Raw genomic sequence first — 19,601 nt, forward strand, 5'->3', positions numbered from 1 at the left:
TGTGCAGATGACGTGGAGGAGACTATTAATTAAATGAAGCGCAATTGCTAATGAGCTGATATGGCTCTTCTCTCTCCAGTATTTCTTTCTGTTGTAATTGACATTGAGAGCGATCAAGTGACTAATCTTGAACTTTCTAGATGCAGCAAGAAACCCTACTCTTGATCCTGAAGCTGGCAGTGTTACAAAAAGGAGACCATTATGTTGCCAGGGCCTTTTAAAGGACAGACACTGTCCAAAGGTGATCTCTTGTTGGCACCTCTGTTGCCAATACTTGGGGGTGCACATCTGTCCCAGGTCACAGACTAAGCAGAGATCAATTAGTGATTTGTCATAACTTAGAGCATTGTCATCCAGAAACACACCTTCTCTGACCAATGAAATACATCAAGTGCATCCATCTACACGTATAGGGCTCCTAGAAATGCCCATTTGCAGATCTGTTGGTCACTCCCATAGACTTTGCATAAAGTGGCAGCGTGAATGCTCCATTGAATGTCTCCACTGAGATTGGCAGAGTTCCTCACTTGCACATTATGTTTGGGAGTGGTTTCAACAACCATACATTTGTCACCCATGCTGTGGATTACTGAGAATGCATATGGTTCGTGAACCCCTTCTAAAGCACCATGCAACTGTTTGTCACCCCCCCCCCCCCACCCCACTGATCCCTTTGTAAGGTTGCTTAATGCATTTAGTTACATTACATACTCCTCAGTCGGCATCTTCCCCTGTTCTCAGCCTCACTACGACACGACCTAGCGGGTTTTGTAACGTGCCCAATAACTGTTCCGCAAGTCACTTTTCTCAATACAAGTCCGAGCTCTCTGAACAAGGCTAGAGAGCCTCATTCTGTATTCCCATAGACGTGCATTGAGAAGTGACCGCCGCTTTACGCAGCTACCTCTGTGTGATTTGTCTGGTCACAACTGCAGTCACGTGGTACCAGAGCCGGCTAAAAAGCGTGAAGACATGCATTACACTTAAGTATGTGAACCTTAACAAAGGGTTAAAAAAAAAAAAAAAGTGACCTTTTTTTCCTCGCTTACAAAAGCTGTGGCCTCTTTGGCAAAACCAGAGGTTTCGTGTGCACATCTCCTAAACAGAATATTGGAAAGCAGGAAAATGATCAAGGGTCGGTGGCTATATTATATGGGATGGACAGTTCTTCCTACAATGAGATGGTACAAAATTCCAGCTTGTTCAGCATTGAGGGGACGAAGACGCCTTGAAGTCTTATGTATACATTTGTGTATTACATACAAAGAAATTGACTCTTTTTTATTTTTTATTTTTTTTATTTTATTTTTTTTTTTACAAAGGGTTTGTGAAGAAAGATGATTTGGATATTTAAATAGGAAAGGGTTCTTTTACAGTTAGAGTACGTAGATTATGGTATGACCTCTTTGAAGGGCCGGTAACGGCAAACACTATGGCCCCAATTTATCAAGACCTGAGTTGTTTGTCGGTCTTGGTTGAGTGGTTTGTGCTAGAGTCACAGTAATGATTCACTAAACCTGTTAATGAATTTGGGGCGTCCAACAAGTGGTGTGCACTTCTCCACAAATCCTACTTTAGGCCACACTGGCATAAGATTTGTGACATAGCTGCTGCTGCCGCTAGTCATGAATTTGACAAGCAGCGGTTGCCACACCCCTGTCCCATCCAGTTTCCAACAAGTTGGAGCTGGGGAAGAAAGACGTGAACGCCAAAAGCTGTAAAATTTTTGCACAGCCTTGAGTTGCGCCAAAATGTTGCGACTTTTTAAAATCCCTCAATATTTGACAGGACTGGATGCGTTTCTTATAACATGGTATTGTGGTTAATCTCAATTACCCAGCATCCTTCACTATATTAGGTCTGTTAAACTTTATGGACCTTTATTCACCCTATGTAACATGCTCATATTGTAATGGCATGTGTGGAGAATGGCCCCTGACAATGGTAACCCAACACAACAGAGTTTTAAGAGAAGACCGTCAGTAATTGTAGTATGAGGCCACACCTTGGTAGTGACTTGTGTTTTGTTTTTAAAAGAAGTTCCCTTCAATGGCGTTGCAGCAGTTCATATAGGCCCAGATTCACCATTGCCTTTGTGCCTGTTTTGTCTCGTTTTGTGTGCTTGCACTCAGTTCATTATTCTATATGCACTTTTTTTTAAGTTTGTTTTATGTGCTCGCATGTTTATTTTGTTTTGTGGACGGAGTCTAGCAATTGTAGATGTTTTAGCCTGATTCACCAATTGTGACTTTTTAAAAGTCACAATTTGGTGTAACGCCACTCCAGTCTCCCGCTGGTGTATTTTTGAGTATGTCAGCACTTTGTCATTATGGCGTCAAAAGTCGCAAAAACAGTTCAACAGGAAGAAAGGCCATTTTTGACTTTGCATGTGATTCATGCATTTCACACCAAAAAACTGCAATTAATACCACAATACAAAAGAGGAAAGTGACAAAACATACTGTGTGGAGTTTTTTATTTTTTGGCCATTAAATGTTTAAGGCTGAAAATTTGGGACTACCTGCCAGATAATGAAAGGTCAGACCTGGCTTACACTGTAAAATGACTTCTTTATATGGCTTTTTTTGCAAGTGAAATTTTAATTGTAACCCTTTCTCACAATGTAACTGTACGTCAGTCAGTTGTACATGGCTGGACCAGACTCAGGAGCCGATGCCACGGCATACTCTGCAGATGCATTCTGTGTTCCACAGTCCCAGCAGCAGTTAAATGGCATGATTGCTGGTGCACTCTTGCTTTGCCTCCCATCGACCACCCTGTCCCCCACCACAAGAATTGCGGGGGCTATTGATTTACTATGGCCACTAAAGGCCTGTCCTCCTCACCAGGGCTGTGGAGTCGGTAAGCCAAACCTTTTGACTCCGACTCCTCAATTTCCATGACACCAACTCCGCGACTCCCTCATACATAGCTCATGTTTTAAGTAATAATTTTACTGTAGCACAGATTCATCTCCGCTAAAAGTCTAGACCCTTAGATCAGGAATAGAACAGACATTTATAGGACTTTTCATAACTTTCCCAAATTCTTATGACAAAATATTCCCCACAAACTGCATTGAACTACTGTACCAAATTTATTATATATTTTAGGAGTCTGAGTTAGTCCATTTTATACCGACTCTGACTCCACGACTCCGATTCCACAGCCCTGCTCATCACTGCAATGTTGGTCCTATGAAGCCCATCCTGTGTGGAAGACATCAATTTAACTACACATGTGGTCAAAATTGTTGGTATCCTTCGTTTAATGAAAGAAAAACCCACAATGGTCACAGAAATAACTTGAATCTGACAAAAGTAATAATAAATTAAATATCTATGAAATTGAACAAATGAAAGTCAGACATTGCTTTTCAACCCTGCTTCCACAGAATTTAAAAAAAAATTAAACTCTTGAAATAGGCGTGGACAGAAATGATGGTACCCCTGAAAATGTGACAAAAGGGACATGTTAAATCAAGTTGTCCACTAATTGGCATCACAGGTGTCTACAATCTTGTAATCAGTCAGTGGGTCTGTATATAGGGCTACAGATACTCACTGTGCTATTTGGTGACATGATGTGTACCACACTCAACATGGACCAGAGGAAGCAAAGGAACGAGTTGTCTCAGGAGTTTAGAAAGAAAATTATAGACAAGCATGTTAAAGGTTATAGGACAATCTCCAAAGCAGCTTGATGTTCCTGTGACTACAGTTGCACATATTATTCAGAAATTTAAGATCCATGGGACTGTAGCCAGCCTCCCTGGACATTGCCGCAGGAAGAAAATTGATGACAAATCAAAGAGACAGATAATACGAATGGTAACAAAAGAGCCCAGGATAACTTCTAAAGAGATTAAAGGTGAACTTCAAGCTCAAGGAACATCAGTGTCAGATCGCACCATCCGTCTTTGTTTGATCCAAAGTGGACTTCATGGGAGACTACCAAGGAGAACACTATTGTTGAAGAAAAAAATCATAAAGCCAGACTGGAATTTGCCAAACTACATGTTGACAAGCCATAAAGTTTCTGGGAGAATGTCCTATGGACAGATGAGACAAAAATGGAAGTTTTTGGCAAGGCACATCAGACGGAAAAATGAAGCGCATCAAGAAAAGAACACTGTCCCTACTGTGAAACATGGAGGAGGCTCTGTTATGTTCTGGTGCTGCTTTGCTGCATCTGGCACAGGATGTCTTGAATCTGTGCAGGGTACAATGAAATCTCAAGGGATTCTAGAGAAATGTGCTGCCCAGTGTCAGAAAGCTTGGTCTCAGTCACAGGTCATGGGTCTTGCATCAGGATAATGACCCAAAACACACAGCTAAAAACGCACAAGAATGGCTAAGAGGAAAACATTGGATTATTCTGAAGTGGCCTTCAGAGTCCTGACCTAAATCCTATTGAGCATCTTTGGAAAGAGCTGAAACATGCTGTCTGGAAAAGGCAACCTTCAAACACGAGACAACTGGAGCAGTTTGCTCATGAGGAGTGGCCAAAATACCTGACGAGAGGTGCAGAAGTCTCATTGACAGTTACAGGAATCGTGTGATTGCCTCAAAAGGTTGTTCAACAAAATATTAAGTTAAGAGTACCATCGTTTCTGTCCAGGCATATTTCATGAGTTTAATTTTTTAAAAGTTCTGTGTAAGCTGGGTTGAAAAGCAATGTCTGACTTTCATTTGTTCATTTTCATAGATTTTTAATATATTACTTTTGTCAGATTCAAGTTATTTCTGTGACCATTGTGGGTTTTTCTTTCATTAAACGAGGGGTACCAACAATTTTGACCACTTTGTATATACTGCTGTATTGCAGTATATACACATCAGGGCTTTGGAGTCGGAGTCTGTGTACATTTTGGTGGAGTCTGTATAAAATGGACCAACTCCAACTCCTAAAATATATAATAAATTGGGTACAGTAGTTCAGTGCAGTTTGGGGGGGATATTCATAAGAATTTGGGAAAGTTATGAAATGTCCTATAAATGTCTGTCCTACTCCTGATCTAAGGGTCTAGACTTGTAGCTGAGATGAATCTGTGCTACAGTAAATTTATCACTTAAAAATGAGCCATATATGAGGGAGTCAGAGTTGGAGTCGGAGGTTTGGCTTACCGACTCCACAGCCCTGCCAATAAACTGAAATTAATTCTGCTCAATATTAATAACATTTTAATTATAATTATTTTAAATTTATTGTATCCCTTTAATATTAGTAGAATTAAGTATGCTGACATCCCCTGTATACCATATGATCCCCCCACACAGTCCCGCTATATGCTGTAAGAACCCAAACACCGCCTCATATATACTGTTAGAGCCCACACACAACCCGCTATATACTGTATGAGCCTCCACATAGCCCAGTGTATACAGTAATCCCCCAACATGGCCTCCTATACACGGTATGGGCCAAACATGGCCTCTCTATATACAGTGAGCCCTTACATGGCCTCCTACATAAAATATAAGTCCCCAATATAGCCCCCTATATACCATAATAGCCCACACACAGCCTCTTATACAGTATGAGCCCCCAGCATAGCCCCCTATATACAGTATGAGACCAACACACAACCCCTCTATATACAGTATGAGACCCCCACATGGCAGTATGGGCCAAACATGGTCTCTCTATATACAATGAAAATAAATAAAGCCCCCAACATAGCCCCCTATATACCGTAAGAGCCCACACATAGCCTCTTATACACAGTAGGTCAGCCCTCACATAGCCCCTCTATATACAGTATGGGCCACCCACATAGCCCCTCTATATACAGTATGGGCCACCCACACAGCCCCTTTGTATACGATGATGTTTATTTTTGTATTCTGTAATAGTTTGCTGAAAGTAAAAAATATGCTTCTCATACGGTCTGCCATTATTGGGGGCCATAGTAACATCTCTAAACTGTGAGACTCTTGGTAGTAAAGATTCCCCCCCCCCCCTCCCCCCACTAAACATATTAATGACCTTCATAATGAGTAAATTGACCTTCCAAGTCTCCCATGACTATTTATTTGTTACTGTGGAGAATAATCTTTCATTGAATTTTAAGTGCCTGATGCTTTCGGTTCTTTATACCCATACAGAACACATGTTTACTCGGCCGAGCATGCACCTGGATAGGGTGGTTAATAAACATGGTTTTTGGCTGAATGGGCAGCTACCTGACATATATAGCAACCTGGTTTTCAGTTCACCACAATAATAATCGGAATGTCTGTGTAAGACCTAAACCTGATAGCTGCTCCAGAGAAGGATGCCCTTTGGAATTACTTAGGGACAGTCCATTTTACAGAAAACCTTTCAGAAGGAGAATGCTGATCTTTAAAAGAATTATCTGACACAGATCCATTCTGCATTTGAGGTGAGCTTGGCTGTTGATGCAACAACCCGACACACTTGCCAAGAAGCATGCCCAATTGGTAGGTGTCCGGCACTTGTCCTGTTTATTAGAATTGGACACGTGCATGAAACCTGTCAACCGTGCTCATGACTTGCCAGATGTGAGGTCAGAACATAATCGGTACCACTTACCTCTCATACGGAAGTGAGTAGCCCTTGAATAACACCTTTTTATGATGCTACTGGACAAAGGTTTTAAAAGCCTAACGATTAAGGAATTTCTGCAAATTGTTTAGAAGGATTAATAAAAAAATCATTCAGCATCTGTATAAGATGTCCCATTATTCTCTTGTCCTTTCCTATGGGAGAATAACTTTGAGCTTGTCCCTTCACTCTTGATTCTTCACTCTAGTCTATTCCTTCTGTGACATGGGCTTCATAACTGCTGGAAGGAGAAGGACCTCATTAAACTTCTTATCACAGATTACATTCTTTGCCGGCTTCAACTGTTGCTGATTCTGTGCAGCTTTTCATCTTGCGTAAAGTCCTTACAGACTGGACTAAAGTGAAGAAAACACATTTGATAATTGCTGCAAAAAAAATCTTTCCCAAAGTCTACCCTTGTAAATAAACCTAGTTTTGTGGCTCCCTGGTACTTTACTGGGTAGGGCTGTTCACTAATACAAATATGTTATCAGCCGCTCATTTGGTAGCCGCTAACTGTAGAAACAAGTATACATAGTAAAAAGGCTCTTCAAAGCCAACATCCAAATGAGAAATAAATGGGTAGTGAGCGACTGACCATATCATGTTGGTGCCAATGCAGTGGTTTGAGCTTATCCGGGAGGGCTGGAGTCATGGGAAGTATGTAAGCTTCCAAAGAAAGGGATAAATAATTGATGGTGCAGTGGTAAAGGCTCTTAAAAAGCTTACCTCTGGGTGTTTCCTAGCAATATTTTCAGAAGTTTTGATTGGTGAGGATCAGGGTAGTGTACTTGCAGGGCAGTTGAGTCGGTAAGACAAACCTCTGACTCCTCAATTTCCCTGTCTCCGACTCCACAGCCCTGCCTCACTACTGGGCATGTACATAAAGTGCAGCACAGATTCATCTCAACTAAAAGCCGAGATCCTTAGATCAGGTATAGGACAGACCTTTATAGGATATTTCGTAACTTTCCCAAATTCTTCTGAAAATAATTACAGCACATCCTGCATTGAACTACTGTACCAATTTATTATATAATTTTGGAGTCTGAGTAGGCCCATTTTATTCAGACTCCACCAAAATGGACACAGACTCCACAGCCCTATGTACGTACACACTCTTACACCTTCCATATCTCCATACATAGCTTTTAGGATCAGCTGAGCACTTCTGCCCCTTCATTTTGGTTAATGGAGAGAGGGGGGGAGTGTCGGGATCCCCACACAAGTTTTTGTTTTGTTTATTTTTTTTTTGTGTGTGGGTTTTTTTTTTCCACCAAAATCTTAGTTACTCATTTTAAGTCGATGACTTGGAGGTGGAAGAGCCTTTTGGATTCCAATCTTTTTGGCTTAAAAACTGAGCAAACTATCAAAACCAGAGTGATCAATGACAAGTGGAATCTTGTCTGCTCCATAACAAATCTTTTGTTTCCTATACAGCATCCTAGGAAAATGCACTGCAGTGCTGGGGGGAATGGTGTGGGCAATGTTTTATTCACACATTATATCCATTTCATAGTGATTAACCATTTACGTCTACCACCGCTACTGGACTGTGGTCACATAAGGGATTTCTCCAAGCCTCAGTCTTCTAGTGACTTGCTCAAATAGTATAGCCCACCATGTCTCCAATCTGGTTACATTGGCAGGAGTTCAGGATATTACTCTGACATGAACAATTAATAGAATTGAAGAAAGTTTTACATTAATGATTATTTTACAAAAAACGGTCAATTTAAAAGGCGATTTATATCATAAAAAAAAATCCCCATACTAATAGAGGGGGATGAACTGTAATCTGAGGTCTAATCTATAAGAGACTAATTGATAAATGTGGCCCTGTTCTTGAGATGAACCTCAGCAGTGGGAACCACATCTATCAGACATACGTATATATCCTGTGGCCACAACACTGGTTGAGAAATATATCATATGGAATATCAAAAGTCATGGCAACTATTATGGTGGAGAAGGCTTTTTTAGAAATGCACTTCATATACAGGTTTGTTGAAAGCAGGAAGGAAAGCCTATTAATTAACAACTACTCTACTTTGTTCCTCACAGATATGGACTGGGCTCTTTGACATACAATCTGTGATAAATTCTGAACACAGTACTTGATGTAATGTTCTGAAATAAAAATGCTGACTCTTCAGACATTGCAGGTTTCTTTTGTTAACCCTTTTTTGTGTCTGCCATCTTGGATTTTATTTATTAAGTATGATCTAAAATTTAAGAATGTGCTGGTTCTTTGTCTGGCTTGGTGTTTCGGATGACCAATTTGCGTGTGTTTTTTTTTCTTGTTTTTGACGGGACCTTATCACCAGGGCTGTGGAGTCTGAGTTGGTCTAAAATGGACCGACTCCGACTCCTAAAATATATAATAAATTGGGTACAGTAGTTCAGTGCAGTTTGTGGGAAAGTTATGAAATGTCCTACTCCTGATCTAAGGGTCTAGACTTAGCTGAGATGAATCTGTGCTACAGTAAATTTCTCACGTAAACATGAGCCATGTATGAGGGAGTCTGAGTCATGGAAACTGAGGAGTCGGAGGTTTGGCTTACTGACTCCAGAGCCCTGCTTATCACGGATGGCTAACATTTGTTCACATCATGCTCTGTTCTACACCTGACATATGCATTGAGAAATGCTCCATAGCCATCCAATCCTGGTTTCCCATGACATCTGTAAGATATGCCACTATAAACTTTACATTTGTGGGTGCATCTTGCAGAATGAGTAGTGAGTTCCCGACAAATCTATGACCGTAATACTAAAATGGAAATGACTGTCTGTTTGACAATGTTATAAGTAAATACTAAGATATACTTAAAGGGCTTGTCCAGGGTTAGGAAGGCACGCTTTTAGAAACGCAGCCCTTGACCATGGGTTGTGTGGCTGAGTTAAAGGGGTTGTCCACCCCAACTTTTCTACCTTTTGCCACATTTCTGGCTTCAAACATAAAGATATAAAATGCAAATTTTTTGGGGAAGAATCAACAAGTGGGACACAATCGTGAAGTGGAACGAAATTTATTGGATATTTTAAGCTTTTTTTAACAAATTCAAAACTGAAAAGTGGGGTGTGCAATATTATTCGGCCCCCTTGAGTTAATACTTTGTAGCGCCACCTTTTGCTGTGATTACAGCTGCTAGTCGCTTGGGGTATGCCGAGCATTAACGTGTTCTCAGTGGGGGGAGTGGAGACTTCTACTACCAAAACAGCATCTATTGAACCAAGGTTGGGAGTTTGACTTTAGAGTCAGGAGGCCTCCATACATATTAGACGGTTGGCCAATATATATGGGTTCTACGGACTTCAGTCTAATATCTATATAGAGGAATCTTTTAGGCATCACTTAGATATTCTGATTTTTGTCAGTGCAGTATTGTCATGGAAACCCTATGAAAGCGTCAGATGGCCGTCTAGATCAGCGTTCACACATACACATATGTCACTATACACGCTATATGAATGGCCATAAACAACATATGTCATGAGGAGGAGACTGCGGACAGAACTGGTGGCTCTGAGGAATACTTGCACATGGGAAGCCATTCTTATTTCTCAACGCCCTGTATCTTCTGTCAGACTGGTTCATGCTGACCATTTTTCTGTATACTTTCAGGTTGGAACAAGATGTAAAGAAATTAAAAGCAGACTTGCAGGGCAGCAGACAGATTGAGCAGGACCTCCGCAGTCAGATCAACGTACTAACCAGCACGGAGCGGGGAATTCGAAGTGAAATAGGGCAGCTCAGGCAGGAAAACGAGCTGCTGCAAAACAAGTGAGTCTGCTCTGCAGGAGAATAATCCCTAGCTGCTAGAATTGCCTTATTCTATGTTCTAATGAAACGTTATGTCGCCACCCAGATTACATAGCGCCGTCCAGATGAAGCAGAAGGACAAGCAGACCATTAGTCAGCTGGAGAAAAAGCTGAAGGCTGAGCAAGAAGCTCGAGCATTTGTAGAGAAGCAGCTCATGGAGGAGAAGAAAAGGAAGAAATTAGAAGAAGCCACAGCAGCGAGAGCAGTCGCATTTGCTGCAGCGAACAGGTATGTCATTGTGTGTAAAGTGGGACAGGAACAGTGAGGTTGGTATTTTTAAGATGACTCCTAACTGACCCCGTCTCTTTTCTATCTCTCAGAGGTGAATGTACAGAAACATTACGAAGTCGAATCCGAGATCTAGAGAGTGAATGTAAAAAGTTATCAATAGACATGAAGCTCAAAGAAGACCAGATAAGGGAACTGGAGTTAAAGGTTCAGGTATAATATCTTCCGCCACAGCAGCTGTGAGAAAATCTCACTTAATGTGCCTACATTTTTTTTGTTGTACAAGTAAAGCAGGGGTTTTTGGTACACAAATAGATTAGAACCCTTCAATTGTTACCCAGTTAGTAGGTTCATCCATCTACATTTTCCTGCAGAAAATGCTTTAAAATGAAAACTTGCCGTGCTTGTTTTGCCTTGCTATGCCTGATTGCGTGCCACCTACCCATGGACCACTGCCGCCAACCACTGGTCTCAGCGCTGATGCCTGTATGTATGGCTCCACACTGCTGAGGCTACCTGGTTAGTTGGCTCCTGATCAGTTGCACTCAAGTAAACAGACTTGCTGGGAAAGTAAACTCCAAGATCCTGTCCCAATATGTAGTAGGTGTAATAGTATTAGCAAAAACTTCCAATTAGAAATGGAATATAGTTCTCCTGATAAGTCATGTCTCTTACCCAATGTGCACGGCATTGCAGTAGCTTGGGTATCCTTGGTTACGACCACTCATATTGTGACAGTTGGCTAGTTGCTAGTGGTTGTAACCATGGATACCTAAGCTACTTCAATGGCCTGCACATGGTGTAAGCGACATACCTTACCAGGAGAACCATACTAAATGTCAAATTATAGGTATTTGATGATTATTATTATTGAATACTAATAAAGTAATATTATTTATTACACCTACTACATATTGGGATAGGATCTTGGAGACTGGAAAATCTCTTTTAAGCAGGAAGACTTTCAAAGTACATCTGCCCTCTATGTTTAAAATGTATTTATTAATCTAATCTGCTTGTATTATGAAATCTGATGGCAGATCCTTGTTAATGTGTAAATGGCCTTTTCTCCACATGTACTGTAACATGTGCCCTGTTTATTTTAATGGAGAGAAACTTGGGCTGAATGAAACATTTCTACAACAATGGCACATGGCTGTTTGTGTTTGTTTGTTTTTTTAATAAATGAAAGGTACCTATCTGATATAAAGGCATTCATCAGCAGGATTATGCCTTAGTATAGGGCCATGTTCCTTACAGGGAGATGCAATGGCTATTACACATTTAATGACTATAATAGTCTTAATGTGACCTTTATTACACACTATGCTGTAATCTGTTTTTAAACTCTACTATATTCTTTGTTTCAGGAGCTGCGAAAGTACAAAGAAAATGAAAAAGATACAGAGGTGTTAATGTCTGCACTTTCAGCCATGCAGGATAAAACACAGCACTTAGAAAACAGCCTCAGCGCAGAAACCAGAATCAAGTTGGATTTGTTCTCTGCACTAGGTGATGCAAAAAGACAGCTGGAGATTGCCCAAGGTAACTGGCACGTCACTGTGGCTGGGCTTAAAATGTGTGGAGAAGAGTTCAGAAAAATGGTTGTGTGTGAAAGACTGTGCCATTATTGGCGGCCAGTATGTTTCTGGTTATTATTGCCCGCAGTCAGCTATTGGACTTGTAGGAGCTCCTACGACTGTCTGTTATGGGTTTGTCCTTTTAGGTAGTAGGGTCACATTGGTGGAAACTCGAGCGGTCACCTGTCATTTTTGGATAAGGCTGTCACACTTATCTTTCTGAATTATATTTTTCTCCTATGATTGAGATTGTATAAGTAATGCTCCATATCCCCCATGTATATTCTTACATGCATGTCTAATCAGATATTCCACACTCTGCATTCTAAAGCTAGAAGGAATCGGATGAATACCTCCCCTCCTCACATTGGGGAAGCGGTATTCTGTGAAAAATTTAATTTAAAGGCTAATTCTAAGGCTATGTGCCCACGATGCAGAAATGCTCCGGATTTTTCCTGAGCGTTTCTGCATCCGGATTTTTCCTGAGCGTTTCTGCATCTCCCTGGCAGAAAAAACGCATGCGGATTGTACATACTTTTTTCCTGCCATGGACAAGCGGAAGTGAAGTGTTTTTGCATGCATTTCCGCATGCAGGTTGTCAAGCGCTTTCCAAGCGATTTTAGCATCACTTGGAAAGTGCTTGTCAACTTGGTCACACTATATAAATCCATGCCGGTTGCATGGATTTATAGTGTGACCGTAAAAGAATGGTAAAAGATGAAAAATAAATATTATACTTGCCTTCTGATGGCCCCCTGTGTCCTTATCCGATCCATCTGGTGTCTCGCGGTGATCTAAAAGGACCTTCCATTACGTCGTTTAGTCATGTGACGGGTCACGCGACCGCCGACTTCAGCGGTCGCGTGACCAGTCACATGGCTAAATGACGTCATGGCAGGTCCTTTTAGACCATCGCGAGCTGCCGGGGACACCGGATCGATCGCTATGAAGACCGCGGGCCATCAGAAGGCAAGTATAATGTATATATTTTTTTTTTATATACAAGTGCTATGGGACCCGGGTCTGGAGGAGAGTCTCCTCTTCTCCAGACCCGGGTACCATCCGCACATTGAACTGCATGATATCCGCATGTACAGATCCAGTGATGTGTATATTATGTGATTTAATGCAAGTCAACGGCGGCGAAAACGCCGCGATTCCGCAAAATAACTGGTAGTGCTGCGGATTTTTCCACAATGATAACCCGCAGCGGAAATTGCCGCAGCAGCACATGCGGATTATCATTGGGGAACATGGCAGACCTTCTACCAAGCGTTTTTTAAGCATTTCTGTGGTGTGATAGTCTGCAGTCATGTAGTGAGTCCAGACAACCCCTTAAGAAACTGCTCTAAAATTGGTTGTGTGATCCGGCATTAGGCCAGTTTTATACATCCAACATTTATGGTCCAGACCCCCCACGGGTCTCCTGACCCAAACTCCACAAACTTGTAGACGTTTATGTGGCTATCGAGCTTGGGTCAGGAGACTTGCGGCCAATCTGCACCACACAATGCATTCTTGGACCATGGAAGTCGGATGTATGAAGCTGGCCTTACAGTAATGATCTCAGTTGATGTGGCATTTTTATTCGGTATACTGCATGAAGATCCTCAACACTCTCTTCTTTTCACTTTTTTAGGACAGATTCTTCAGAAAGATCAAGAAATCAAAGACCTCAAACAGAAGATTGCAGAAGTAATGGCAGTAATGCCCAGCATTGCATACACTGCAGGGACAAGTACCCTAAGCCCAGTTTCCCCACACTACTCTTCCAAGTTTGTGGAGACTAGCTCTTCTGGGTTGGACCCCAATGCATCAGTTTACCAGCCACTCAAGAAATGAATGCCAGCTGCCATCAGCCCACCCAATCTCCCCTCTCCCCCACAAATTTTGTCTGACTGGAGTCAACATGCAAAAGCATCTGTTGCAATTAAAGATGGAATAGTATTACAAGAACTGTATTTGTGTTAACTTAAAATGAAAAAGGAAAAAAAAAATCAAAGCTGATAGCACCATGTTGCAATAGGATGAGCGGCGTGTTTTGTTTTTTTTTCTCATTTGGACTTTTTTAAAGATAAACCTCACATAATTTTGCAGTTCATCCTATAGCAAATACATATGTGATTCACTTGAGTTTAAACCATTGAATGCCATTTCTTACTCTGCATAATCTGTAATTCATGTCGTATGGGTCATCAGTAACCATACAAACATAAGCTAGGCTTTACGGAATAGCTCATGGAGACGGAGGGTTTCGATTGAAAACTGTAGTTTAAAATTCAAAGAACCGTTGTAATTGTCACGAACCGGTGTAACGGTTTCTGAGACAGTACGTTGTTCCCATTTTCCCGTTGGAGATCATCTTGAATTGACTTTTCGCTGTATTATCTGTCCAGGGATCAATACACAATCTAGGGAATACACCGAGAACCAGAATTATAACTCTTCATTGTCCCACACACAGCGGTAACAATAGGGATGTCTATGACACAAATGTAATGCTCGTTAGGTGTTGTACATTTGAAAACTGGCATCTTTGTGCCCCTATCATTTTTGAAGATTATTCATAGAAAGTTTTACAGCCAGAAATGTTATTGGGTGGGCGAGAGCCGCCCGCCATATCATAATTGATGAACGACCGTACGTAAGCTTGAAAGGTGACTTCATTTTAGGGGATGCCCTTTTTTTTTTTCCCCTCTGGAAACAAAAAAATGTTGCTGAACCCAGTTGTGAAAGAAATCTTGTTTTAGGTACCGGTAAATACTTAATACCCCTTCATTGATTTCTATCAGCAGCCATCCCGCCCCCTCACTTCCGAGATGGTTTTGGTACATGAGGACCAGTTAGTATTTTGCTCACTTGCCTTGCTTGTATGCAATATAAATTAAGTAGTAAAGCTTGGCTTGAGATTGCTGATCTGTTTTTTTTTTTTTTTTTTTTTTTTTTTTTAAGGGTCAGCCTTGAAAAAAGTATGAATCCTGGTTCTTACTATGCAATAACTTTTTAATGCTGGTATATTAAAAAAAATAATCCTAAACAGTTTTCGGGGTTCACAGTTAAAATTTTTATTTAAATACAGTATTGGACTCCTGGTACCAATCAAAACACTATTCTAATACTAGACATTCAGCATTTTAGCCACTTAGGAATCTGACATTTTGTCTTTTTTTCCATTCTCTTTTCCCCTGGCTACAAGACTTCATATTCATTTTGCTTCTGCAACAATTTAAGGATCTTCATTAATCCGTGATACAAACCACCTTGATTTTTAAATTTCTTGCTTAAAGGGGTTGTCCAGTCCCAACATATTGATACGACCTATCCATCGGTTATCAACATCGGCTCTCAAATCTAGCAGCGAACGCTACACATTGAATGGTCTTTTTTATGGATCAGTTATGATTTTGTTTGTTTTTGATTTACAGGAATGGATAGGAACTCCTTATATAATCATGGTAACATTTTATTGAGCAAGAAGCAAGATATAGCACTTATCATTAGAGATTTACAAAGAATTTTAATTTTTTTTTTTTAGATCATTCTGTTATATTCCTATTATGAAGTCATGAAGAGTTCTCTCATCTAAGGCATTACGGGCGGAAAAATAGATCTGCATTTTGGCCTCCATTGTCTTTTATGCGGTTAATGTAGCTCCAGAATATGACATTTTGGGCATTTCAATGGACACTCGAAAGGAAAAGCATTCTATACGGCGTAGTTACAGGATTACGATGTGTTTATGCCAAATATATATATTATACCGTCACAATTGAAAAGTTGACACTGCACACACAGAAATGGCAGAGCATTTAACATGGACAGATGTTCTGGGTACTGAAGCAAAAGGGTTATCTAAGCGCATTAAGGGGATTATTATGGGGAAAAAAAGCAACTTAATTGCTTTCCTGCACTTTATCCACAACCAAATTTTAAGTTTTGTGCTATTGTTTGCGCCACAGAACACAAAGGGGAGGAACATTTCTGAAAAATACGAATAAGAAAACTCTGCAGCTTTCTATATACCTGCCATCGACCAAAAAAAGAAGTACTGTGGACTTAGACTTGGTGTGAAGGAGAACGAGATAGTGATGTTCTTACTTGTCAGTAGATCTGTGGAGTATTTATTGGTGTTTCTAGTGGAATGGGGTCTCGTTCAGTGCCTTGAGAATAGACTGTTATGGTGCAAGAAAGATTAGGGTCTGGGGTTTACTTTTCTTCCTTATTCTGAATATTAACATGCCATAGACCCCATGCTGCAGACGAGGTGATGAGCAATGCAAATGTATTGGCGAAGGCTAGCTGTTGCAATAAAATTCTGGGTTAAAGTATTCTTATAGATCCATCACCCAAGTGAAGGTGTTTTTATCATACTAATACCTATGAAATTAGTTTACAAAATTTTAAAATTATTCAATACCGGGCCCAGTTGTGCTTCTAATAAAGAGATATATTGGGATTCTGGACGTCACAAAGCTGTAGAGTAAGCCAGGCGGTAAGCGGTCATATCACAAGTTAAAGTGCCAAGAATTTTGACTCCGGAGTAGACCTTTAATGTGACATATAGAAGAGTCCAGTAACTTTGTCAAGTGCAAGTGTGCAATAAAAAAGTTACTTTTTTAATTTTTAATTTTTTCTTAATTGGCAATGTCTTCTAGTTTGTTTGACAGGGTATCCTGTTCAGCCCAGCCTTCTGTATTAAGATGGGGTCCTCGTTTCATAATAAAGTAAAATAAGCAAATCCACACAATAGAAATTTACAGTCTTTTTTTTTTTTTTTTTTTTTCCTTTTCCCCTATCTAGTTTAGCAGGATGTATATGTTGCAATGATTTTGCATTTTAAAGCATCTTGTATTGCTGTCAAAACGATAAGCGATATGTCTCAGTTTCTCCAGCTGTGTACAAAACCTGGAATCTCATTCACTGACTTCTGTGTTGAAAGTCCTCTACCATTTGCTGCCTTTATGGCTATATTTTAATTTATTTTTTTTCCCCATTAATGACTTGGTCTTGGCTGCGACTCAGCTTTTTTTTTTTTTTTTCTTTGTGGGGTTTACAATGAATAAACATTTTTCTTGCAGATACAATGAATTTTGTGGTTTTATTAAAACCAGTTTGTGCTTAGATAATAGGTTAACCTAAGGGCTTCTGCTCACAACTGTGTATGTTTGGCTTGGTGTGCAATCTGCATGTATTACAGTGATTGAAAGGTTTTTCAATCCAGCAAAATGAGTTAAAACCAAAAATGATTTGTCTTTCAAATGGTATCATGGGCATAGAAAAATGTGTGGCTGATTCTTAATTGTAGTGGGGACTCATACTGTACACGGGGGGCTCAATACAATTAATATTATATTAGATTAATATTGAACAGAATTAATTTCAGCCTATTGGTGCAGCCCTCCACAACAGTCACTGTCTCATGTGGCCCCTCAGGAAAATGGATTGCCCACCCCTGCTTTTCACTATTTGTTGTACAAGAAAGTGTGAGGAAATGTCTAAATGTATTTTTGGAACTCTAAGGCTGTGTGCCCACTATGCGTTTTTTTTAAGCGTTTCCGCAGCGGCAATTCCACTGCGGAAATGCTTAAAAAAATGCTTGGTAGAAGATCTGCAATGTTCCCCAATGATAATCCGCATGTGCTGTGCACATACTGCGGAAATTTCCGCTGTGGATTATCATAGCGGAAAAACCCGCAGCGCTACCAATTTTGCGGAATCGCGGCGTTTTAGCCGCCATTGACTTGCATTGGACGGCATAACATCCGCATGACTACGCGTGCACATGCTGATATTATACGGTTCAATGTGTGGATGGTACCTGAGTGTGGAGAAGAGGAGACTCTCCTTCAGACCCGGGTACCATAGTACCTGTAGTTAAAAAATAGAATTTAAATTTTTTTAAAAAAACCTTATACTCACCTTTCCGGCGCCCCCCGGTCTCCTCTGAGCGGCGCTGCTGTCTCCTTGGCTTTTGGTGGTGGTCTTCAAGGACCTTCCATGACGTCATTTAGTCATGTGACGGTCACGCAACCGCTTACGTCAGCGGTCAGGTGATGGCCATCACATGACTAAATTACATCATGGAAGGTCCTTGAAGACCACCACCAAAAGCCAAGGAGACAGCAGCGCCGCTCAGAGGAGACCGGGGGCCATCTGAAGGGGAGTTTTTTTTGTCTTGTTTTTACTATTCATGCTGCATTTGCAGCATCCGTAACTTGGTCACACTATGTAAATCGATGCCGGTTGCATGGATTTATATAGTGTGACCAAGTTGTCAAGCACTTTTCCAAATGATGCTAAAATCGCTTGGAAAAGCGCTTGACAACCCGCATGCGAAATCGCATGTTCAAAACGCTTCACTTGTGCTTCTACCTGGCAGAAAAAACGCATGTAAAATCCGCATGTGTTTTTTCTGCCAGGGAGATGCTGAAACGCTCAGGAAAAATCCGGAGCATTTCTGCATCGTGGGCACTTTGCAAAATGTAGTGTGAAACCACCCTTAGGCTTTGTCTTTTTGTTTCCTGTGCATGTATCTATTGTCTGATGGAAACCAAAAAGAATGTCCTACTGTGCAACATTAGACGTATGGTGCTTATGTCAATCAGTGACAGATGCTACTGTATAACTGTACAGTCCTACAACAGCTATAAATTGGAAAATCCTCCAAACTTATACAGTTGAAACCAGAAGTTTACATACACTATATAAAGATGCATGCATGTTTTTCTCAATATCTGATATGAAATCAGAATAAACCTTTCCCGTTTTAGGTCAATTAGGATTACCATAATTTTTCATATTTGCCAAATGCCAGAATAGTGAGAGAATGTTTTTAAGGCATTTTTATTACTTACTGCAAAGTTGACAAACACTAAGATTACTATGCCGTTAAACAATTCTGGACTGCCCATATGACTATTTCATGTGCTTGGAAGTTTCTGATAGTCTTTTTTTTTTGGCAACATATGAGTTAGACACCACCTGTGGATGTATTTTAATGCATAGCTGAAACACACTGCTTCTTTGTGTAGCATCATAGGAAAGTCCAAAGAAATCAGCCAAGATATCAGGAAGAGAATTGTGGACTTGCAGAAGTCTGGCTCATCCTTGGGTACAATTTCAAGATACCTGAAGGTGCCTCGTTCGTCTGTACAAACAATTATACTAGAGTACAAACAAGATGGCAATGTCCAGCTATCACAGAACCAGTCTCCTTCCTGAGTGGTGTGTCCCAGAGATGAACGTGCTTTGGTCTGATATGTGCATATCAGCCAAAGGACAAAAGCGAAAGACCTTGTGAAGATGATGGCGGAAGCTGGTAAGATTGTGTCAACCACAGTGAAATGAGTACTGTATCAACATGAGCTGAAAGGCCACTCTGCCAGGAACAAGCCATTCC

At 40.7% G+C, this 19,601-nt stretch overlaps 1 protein-coding gene across 1 annotated transcript in view; it reads left to right on the plus strand.

The window, feature by feature from the left end:
• Positions 1-14,158, plus strand: part of MACO1 (macoilin 1) — a 57,699-nt gene extending 43,541 nt beyond the window's left edge. Inside the window, exons 7-11 of the mRNA XM_073665859.1 lie at positions 10,196-10,354; positions 10,440-10,622; positions 10,715-10,835; positions 11,993-12,167; positions 13,842-14,158. Coding sequence (XP_073521960.1) covers positions 10,196-10,354; positions 10,440-10,622; positions 10,715-10,835; positions 11,993-12,167; positions 13,842-14,044 — 841 coding nt within the window. The 3' untranslated portion in view covers positions 14,045-14,158. The remainder of the gene's footprint in view (positions 1-10,195; positions 10,355-10,439; positions 10,623-10,714; positions 10,836-11,992; positions 12,168-13,841) is intronic.
• The last annotated feature ends 5,443 nt before the right edge of the window (positions 14,159-19,601 follow it).

The sequence above is a fragment of the Phyllobates terribilis genome, unplaced genomic scaffold (assembly GCF_046119375.1).
Source record: "Phyllobates terribilis strain yellow unplaced genomic scaffold, ASM4611937v1 Scaffold_2__4_contigs__length_985480577, whole genome shotgun sequence".
Taxonomy (NCBI): Eukaryota; Metazoa; Chordata; class Amphibia; order Anura; family Dendrobatidae; genus Phyllobates; species Phyllobates terribilis.